This window comes from Myxocyprinus asiaticus, chromosome 26 (genome assembly GCF_019703515.2).
Source record: "Myxocyprinus asiaticus isolate MX2 ecotype Aquarium Trade chromosome 26, UBuf_Myxa_2, whole genome shotgun sequence".
Taxonomy (NCBI): domain Eukaryota; kingdom Metazoa; phylum Chordata; class Actinopteri; order Cypriniformes; family Catostomidae; genus Myxocyprinus; species Myxocyprinus asiaticus.
This window is the reverse complement of record NC_059369.1, coordinates 22,186,634-22,195,805: the sequence shown is the minus strand read 5'-3', so window position 1 is coordinate 22,195,805 and position 9,172 is coordinate 22,186,634. Positions and strand designations below refer to the sequence as shown.

General features: G+C 37.9%; 1 protein-coding gene across 3 annotated transcripts in view; it reads left to right on the top strand.

Annotated features, from left to right (window-relative positions):
• The first annotated feature begins 266 nt into the window (after nucleotides 1-266).
• Nucleotides 267-9,172, top strand: part of LOC127417410 (protein-glutamine gamma-glutamyltransferase 2-like) — a 35,057-nt gene continuing 26,151 nt past the window's right edge. For all 3 annotated transcript variants that reach the window (XM_051657445.1, XM_051657444.1, XM_051657446.1), the window contains exons 1-3: nucleotides 267-422; nucleotides 3,109-3,285; nucleotides 4,273-4,503. In XM_051657445.1, the coding sequence (XP_051513405.1) occupies nucleotides 407-422; nucleotides 3,109-3,285; nucleotides 4,273-4,503 (424 nt within the window). In that variant the 5' untranslated portion in view covers nucleotides 267-406. The remainder of the gene's footprint in view (nucleotides 423-3,108; nucleotides 3,286-4,272; nucleotides 4,504-9,172) is intronic.

The window sequence follows — 9,172 nt, the reverse complement described above, 5'->3', positions numbered from 1 at the left end:
ACACAAGTTGTAGTAAATTCTCAACCCTTGATTCTCTTTCCACAGGGGAAATATTGACAAAGGCAGAACTTGAGCTGTCTCTCTCTTTCTGTTTGTACATATACACTCTTAGATCAGTCTGTATGCACACAGACCTCTGGCTGCTTGAGGTTCTTGTATGTGTGTGTGATGTTATACAGAGGTAATGAAGGTCACAGAGGATGTGTGAGTCTCTAATACCAAAAGCTTGAAAGAGATATAAAAAGGGGAAGTAAACAGTAGAGATGGCATAGGGTGTCAAGGGCGTGGACTCATTTTCATTATAAAAAGGACTCCTTAAAAGAAAAGAGCGAAGACAGTTCTGTGGGACAGCATCACAACTACGGAAATTTAAAGCAAGAATCAAGAACAGAATTTTACAAAGTTAATGGCCAACCATAATGGTAAGTAATCACTGTCAGTTAATAAGTTTGAGGTGCAATCCTTTGTAAATTACTTCAGAATTGAGTATAGTCACATGACTAAGAATAACAATACAATATGCTATTTTGTCCATCTGTTAAACACTTTACACACCGTTAAAAATATTATCTTGTTTACTATAATGTTACTAAATTCGGATTAGTATTCTTTTGTTGTTGTTTAGATGGTTAAGTATTTGTGTTATGGCACATGCTATCCAGTAAACAAGCTGTGTATGTCAACTCACAAATACATAAACATATTACTTAAAGCAGTTGTGTAGTCAATAATGGCACAAAGAGGGCTGGAAATATACTTTTCCATTAGTACTCTTGACTGTAGGTTTGATGAAAAACGTGCACAAACATCTGCAGATCATAGATGATCTAATCCACTACTGTGGTCTTTTATACCCTGGTCCAAATTACAAAGATAGTTTGTTTCATGCTGTGCAGGTAGGTGTGAGTGGGTTATAAATACCCTGCGTTGTTTGTATATGTATGGAAGCAGGTTCTGGCAGACTGTGATATTTTGTTTGGTACGATATCGAACGTCCTTGTGAGGTCTGAGCTTTCTAACCTCAGCTTTGACTGAGATAAAGAGTGTTGTAGCAGTAATATTAAAAGTAAATATATCAGCAAGTAGCAATGTATGAAATAAGCAGATATAAGATATACACCCGTGTGAAACTGCACATTTTAGTCACACTGTCAGAGGAAATTTCCAGTTTCACAACACTTTCAGTAAATTCAAAATTCTTCAAATCATGAATTTACACCCTTGCAACCACAATGTGAAACTTCACATGTCATTAACAGTTAATTCGTCCTAAGAATTTGTCATACTGTTTGGTCCCAACTCTTATGCATGTTAAGACAAAAAACCTAAAGAAAAAACAATTCTAATACTGTAAAAGTTTGGTCATTTCAACTATTCCATCACAGTTTACTGAGATATATAGTATGCACACAAAATTGCATGCAAGTACATCAGTGAACAGAAGATTTCTAAACATTTCACTAAAACAGCAATCCAAAACATGGACGTCATTGTTTATTGGGATGGCAAATGTGTTCTTCATGAGACACTTCATAAAGGGATAGTTTACCAAAAATAAAAATTGTCATTTACTCACCATTGCACCCTCCAAACTTGTACAACTTTCTCTTCCGTGGAACACAAAAAATAATATTTTGAATATAATGTTTTTATCCATACAATGAAAGTCAATGTCATTGTATGGGAAAAAACAGACATTTCTCAAAATATCTTTTGTGTCTTGCAGAAGAAATGCATACAGGTAAAGCGAATCAGTTACTCACCCTCATGCTATCCCAGATGTGTATGAATTTCTTCTGCAAAACAAAGGTATTTAAAAGAATATTTCAGCTCTGCTGGTCCTCACATTGCAAGTTAATGGTGACCAGAACTCTGAAGGTCCAAAAGGCAGTATAACAGTAATCCATTAGACTCCAGTGGTTAAATCCATGTCTTCTGAAGCAATATGATAGGAGTGGGTGAGAAAAGATCAATATTTAAGTCCTTTTTTAACTAAATCTTCACTTTCACTTCCACATACTGGTGGAAGTGACTTTCACATTCAGCCACCTACTGGTTGGGGCTGGTCAAAGGTGGAGATTGATCATAAAAAGGACTTAAATGTTGATCTGTTTCTCACCCACACCTATCATATTGGTTCAGAAGATATGGATTTAACCACTGGACTCCTATGGATTACTTTTATGCTGCCTTGTCATTTTTGGACCATCAGAGTTCTGGTCACCATTCAATTGCATTGTGAGGACCAACAGAACAGAGTTCTTCTAAAAATCTTCATTTGTGTTCTGCAGAAGAAAGTCATACACATCTTGGATGGCATGAGGGTGAGTAAGTGATAATTTTCATTTTGGGTGAACTATCACTAAGTGTGAAATGTGAAGTCTGTTCCCAATTGGTTTGCAAGGCTGGGCATGCAACATACTTGTTCATAGGCAACCATGTCACTGTCAGGGTTTGTGTAGGGATGAGACAAGAGAGGATCCAAAGGCAGAACTTTCAATAATAAATAAACAGAAGATACAAAACAAACTCAACAGCAGTATGCTGGCTTACAGTGCTATACATACAAGAACCAACACTGAAACAAGGACCAAGAGGAGAGAGAGATATATATATATATATATATATATATATATATATATACACACACACACACTTGAGATAACAAGGAGAGGAGGAACACCTGGGATACAATTAGGGCAAATAACAGGAAGACAGACATAAGAGGAAGATACATATTTTCAAAATAAGAGTCCTTGGGGAAAACATAAGAATGACGTGACGTGACAGTCACTTATACACCCAGTAATTTAATTTTAAATGAATTTGATCAATTTAGCCACTGAAATAAACTGCATGTAAAGTTTAAAAGTTCCATAAAAAAAAAAAAGGTAAAAAAATGAATTTAAGAATAAAAATAAACCCATATGAAAAGCAATAGATGTCCGAGCAGTACTATTTCAAATTAAAACACTTTATCAGAGTTTTTCTGCCAAAGATTTCTCAGCATTTAAACCCAAGACCTGGCAACTTGTTACTTTTTTTAAATATACTAAAGGGATATTTAGAATGTTTCTTAGAAATTGCTTTCCATTCTTATATGTCCAGCAATACTGAGTGGAATAGATCTGCAGTGTTATGAGAATAACCATGCTCATCACACAGAGGAGATGGAAATGGAGCGTCTGCTGGTGCGCAGAGGTCAACCCTTCTCTGTGGTGCTGCAGTGTAATGAACACATCCCGCAGCCTCCGGACCACCAGCTCAATCTGATCCTGCACCTGGGTGAGTAAACTTACAGACTGAAGTCATGGGTAATGGAGAGAATATTACATTGTAGATTAAGCAGTGCACGATCATCACTTATTTTATGACCCAAATTAGATGACCAGTTATTTTATTTTCAGCTGGGATAACTGGGAATAATGTTCCAGGCCCTGTGACGAGGGGGACCCACTGAACATATCTGTCTAAAACCAAATTATGAGTTGTTTTAGGGGAAAAGATTATTAAAATTATTGTAAAGCTGATATTAAAATGATTTTGTACAATATTAAAGAAATAGCTTACCTAAAATGTACAACCAGATGTGTATGACTTTCTTTCTTCTGTGGAACAGAAACAGAGATTTTTAGAAGAAAATTTCAGCTCTGTAGGTCCATACAATGCAAGTCAACAGGGTCCAAAGCTCAAAAAGCACATAAAGGCATCATAAAAGTAATCCATAAGACTCCAGTGGTTGAATCTATATCTTCAGAAGCAATATGATAACTGTGGGTGAGAAACAGATCAATATGTAAGACCTTTTTAGCTGTAAATTCTCCTCCCTGCCCTATAGGTAGCAATATGCACGAAGAATGCGAATTGCCAAAAACAAAAGAATAAGAACTCTTAGGAGAGAAGAGCGCTTAGGAGGGCTGTCTGAAAGTGGAGATTTATAGTTAAAAAGGACTTAAATATTGATCTGTTTCTCATGCACACCTATCATATCACTTCTGAAGACATGGATTTAACCACTGGAGTCATATGGATTACTTTTATACTGCCTTAATATGCTTTATGAGTTTCAAAGTTCTGGCCACCATTCACTTGCATTGTATGGACATGCAGAGCTGATATTCTTCTAAAAATCTTTGTTTGTATTCAGCAGAAAAAAAGAAAGTCATACACATCTGGGATGGCATGAGGGTGAGTAAATTATGAGAACATTTTAATTTTTGTGTGAACTATTCCTTTAAACAATAATCATTTCCTCATGTTTGTGTGTTACAGGTAAGAATAATGAAGTGATTTTGAAGGTGTCAGATTCAGAGCAAGACCATGAGAAATGGTGGTTCAGTCAGCGTAATGCTCAGGGTGAGGTGATGCTGACCCTCCACAGCCCTGCTGATGCTCCTGTGGGTCTGTACCACATGGCTGTGGTTCTGCTCTCAGCTGATGGACAGATCATGGCGCAAACCAAGCCTCAGACCTTCTACCTGCTTTTCAATCCCTGGTGCAAAGGTGAGGAGCAAATTAAAGGAATAATTCACCCAAAAACAAAAGTTCAACTGTCATTGTTTACTCATCTTCATGTTGTTCCAAGCCCCATTTTCTTTCTTCTGTGAAACACAAAAGGTGAATTTCTTTCACAACCATCCTGGCTGTTCTCTTCCATATGATGAATGTGATTTAGACTCATCGCATCAGGTTTGACTTCATTGAGGTTTGGTCTCGAGAACCAATGACATTTGATGTTATAGATATCAAACCTGATGCAAAGCGCCTAAAGATGCCATGTTAGTTTTGAGATCTAGTGGAGAGCAAGATTATAAGTTCATAATGACTTAAATATTGGTCTGTTCCTATATGGCTTCAAAAGGATTTTTGATAACATATTGCAATAAGGTTATATTTGTTAACATTAGTTTAGTATGTTAGTTAACATGAACTAACAATAAATATTAATATGTACAAATACAAATCTGTAATATACAGATAGTGCAAGGGAATATAATGGTAGAAGAGGTGTGTATTGCACATAATTATTGCTCAATGTGGCAGTTTTAACTGTTCATGAGATGGATAGCCTGAGGGAAAAAACTGTTCTTGTGCCTGATGGTTCTTGTGCTCAGTGCTCTGAAGCGTCGGCCAGAAGGCAACAGTTCAAAAAGTTAGTGGGCAGGGTGAGTGGGGTCCAGAGTGATTTTTCCAGCTCTTTTCCTCACTCTGGAAGTGTACAGTTCTTGAAGGGAGGGCAGGGGGAAACCAATAATCTGATCAGCAGTCCGAACTGTCTTTTGTAGTCTTCTGATGTCCATAGCTTTCATAGCTGAAACAAACCAGACAATTATTGAAGTTCAGAGGACAGACTCAATAACTGCTGAGTAGAACTGGATTAGCAGTGCCTGTGACAGGTTGAACTTCCACAACTGGCAAAGGAAGTACAACCTCTGGGCCTTTTTCACAATGGAGTCAATGTGGGTCTCCCACTTCAGGTCCTGTGAGATGGTAGAGCCCAGGAACCTGAATGACTCCACTGCTGCCACAGCACTGTTCAGAATGGTGAGCGGGTCAGTGTTGGGGTTTTCCTCCTGAAGTCCACAATCATCTCTACTGTTTTAAGCATGTTCAGCTCCAGGTTGTTTTGAATGTTTTGAGCCCCTGCTGAACGAATGAATTAGTCTTCCTCTTCCTGTTGCTGCTGGCACGCTGCATGAGTGTTTGTAGCTTGCTAGCCTGCTTAGCATTGCTTATTCTTATTCTTATATGTTCATCATTTTATCATTTGCCATTTTGCCGTGTTTTTTTTTTTTTTTAATTTTCTACTGTTTCAACTGTGTGTGTTTTACCACACGCACCCCTGTTCTTTCTTTTTTTTTCCTTTTTTTTTTTTTTTTTTGCTTGTCTACATCTCGCGTCTCGACTGCGTGCATTTGTTTTCTCCACTGTGTTTTACACTGATTATTGCATCAATCTCAAAACATTTACTGATCAGGAACCACATCAAACCACATAGGTCTCAAACCCTCGCCGCTCAAGAACAAACATAACAATAGCAACAACAACAAACACTTGCAGTAGGTCATGGCATCTGCTCATGTTATTTCTTCTTGCATTGCATGCCATATTACTATAGCTTTTTCTGTCAGCAGTGTGTGTTTCACATGTGATAAATTTAAGGAATTAGTCAGACTGACAGAGAAGGTTAATGAGTTAGAAACACACAATCGAACACTAGTGGAGGTCAGTGAGAAAGAGAAGCCGGTAGATACTGTTTCTGATATGGGTAGTACAGCGAGTAACACATACACTTTGGTTCTGGCTGTAGCGTCCCCGCAGCAGGGCATTTGGGTGACTTCTCTGCAGCATACTTGCTTAGCAAAGTGACACCACTCTTCCGTTCCTGTTAGGATTTCCAATCGATTCTCCCCACTCAGTGATGCACCCACTGAGAATCATGTTGAAAGAGCCCTAATAATTGGTGATTCTGTTGTAAGGAACATGGAATTAGAGACTCTAGCCACCTTTTGTTAAATGCATTTCCGGGGCTCGAGCATCTGACATCAGATCAAATTTACAATTGCTGGCTAATGCTAAACGTAGATCTTCTAAAATTGTTATGCATGTCTACACTAACGATGTCTGGCTTCGCCAGTTGGAGATCACTAATGATAATGTTAAAGAGGTGTGTGAACTTGCAAAAACGATGTCAGACACTGTAATATGCTCTGGCCCCCTCCCTGCTCGTCATGGTGACAAGGTTTATAGTAGATTAGTGTCACTGAATGGCTGGATGTTTGAGTGGTGTCTGGAGAATAGCATAGGATTTATAGATAATTGGAAGAGTTTTTGGGGTAGACCTGACCTGATAAAGAGAGACGGACTCCATCCCTCCAGGGAAGGTAGTAGTAGGATCAAGTAGTTAATGTAAATAGAGATTTAATTGTTGGTGACTTCAACATTCACATAGATAATGAAAAGGACACATTGGGATTAGCATTTATCGAAATTCTCAACTCTCTTGGAGTCAAACAAAATGTGACAGGACCAACTCATCGCCATAATCAAGATTGAATTCTGTCATATGGAGTTGATGATGATACTATAGAAATTCTACCGCAGAGCGATGACATCTCAGATCATTACCTCTTCTCTTGTTTGCTGCGATCAGCTAATGTCACTCAATCTACACCACGCTATCATTCAGGTAGAACTATTCTTTCGACCACTAAAGATAGCTTCACTAATAATCTTCCAGAATTGTCTCACATACTCAGTAAGGCAAAAAGTCTAGAAGAACTTGATGTAATAACAGAAAATATAAATACAGTCTTCTTGATAGTGTCGCCCCCCCCTTCAATTAAAGAAAATTAAAGAAAAAAGCCCTGCACCATGGTACAATGATCACACTTATGTTCTCAAGACAGCAGCTAGGAAAATGGAGCGCAAGTGGAAGAATACAAAATTAGAGGTATTTCATGGTGCATGGAAGGATAGTGTCTGTAGCTACAGACAGGCACTAAAAGCTGCCAGGTCAACATATTTTAGCAAATTCATAGAAAATAACCACAAAAATCTGAACCAGATATTCTGTCGCAGCACAAGAGTAATAACTTCATGAATTTCTTTACTGATAAAATTGAAATAATCAGAAATAAAATTGGAACTATGCAATCAAATGTCACAGCACCTCAGAAAACAGTGTCTCATAATTGTCCTCACGAGCAACTTCAAACCTTCACTGTCATAGTTCATGAAGAGCTAACAAAACTGATCAAAAGATCAAAAGCCACAACATGAATGTTAGATCCAATACCAACTAAGCTCTCAAAAGAGGTATTAGGAACCTCTTCTTAATATGATTAACTCTTCGCTATCCTTAGGACGTGTCCCAAGGAACTTTAAAAAGGCAGTTATCAAACTGCTTATTAAGAAGCCACAGCTTGATCCTGGAGAATTGGCTAATTACAGACCGATATCAAATCTACCATTTATGTCGAAAATACTAGGAAAGGTAGTTCCCTCCAAACTATGTAGAAATGGTATATATGAACAATTTCAGTCAGGATTTAGGCCCCATCACAGTACAGAGACTGCACTTATCAAAGTTACAAATGACTTGCTCTTATCATCTGATCGCACTGCATTTCTCATCTAGTGCTTTTCGATCTTAGTGCCGCCTTCGACGCGATAGATCACGATATTCTCTTGAATAGGCTGGAGAATTATGTTGGCATTAGTGGACTTGCATTAGCATGGTTTAGGTCCTATTTATCAGTCCGTTACCACTTTGTATGCAGGGTTGGGAGGGTTACTTTTGAAATGTATTCCACTACAGATTACAGAATACATGCTGTAAAATGTAATTTGTAATGTATTCCGTTAGATTACTCAAGGTCAGTAACGTATTCTAAATACTTTGGATTACTTCTTCAGCACTGGTAGATTTTCTTCACTTGTTTTGACTATAAAAACTCGGCCAGTACAGTAAGACAAAATACACATGCTAAAAATACATTCTCTGAAAAACCTAAATATCTTATGCAGTGTTGCTTCTAAAACAAGATAAATCTAATTAATCTTGTTTTAAGGGTTTTTAGATATATTTACAGGAAAACAATACAAACATTATTATCAAGAATATGATTTTTGCCCTAATATCAAAGGTCTTACTAGAAAAAAAGAAATTATGATCTAGAACTCCGGACTTGAGCAATCCGAAGGCAAGGTTGTCACGGGAGCTCTCATAGGCGTGCATGGACTGTTTGAGTTTGGAGGGATGGATGCCAGTTGCCGCTGTCGTGTGCGGGGTTAACGCGTATGTTTGTCTTTTTTTTTTTTTTTTTTTCTAGGGGATGTTCCAGGTTTGATTGTTGCACTAATGTTGGAATGTGTCTTTATAATCTTGTCTTTGACACACAATACATTTTTTCTTATATGTCAAAATGTCACATGTTAATATGAGTGGATTGTCTCTCTCCACGTGGAATGTGAATGGGTTTGGGCACCCCATAAAAAGAAGGAAGGTTATTTCTCTTCTTAAGCGTAAGAAATATGATATAGTGTTTGTGGCAGCGGGGGCGTGGTCGAGCATCCGTCCAGAGAGAGAGAAAGCGGTAAGGGTGCATACACCTGAGCCAGATTATGATTAACACCTGTTTTCAATTGCAGTGAGCTTGGGGAGGGTGGT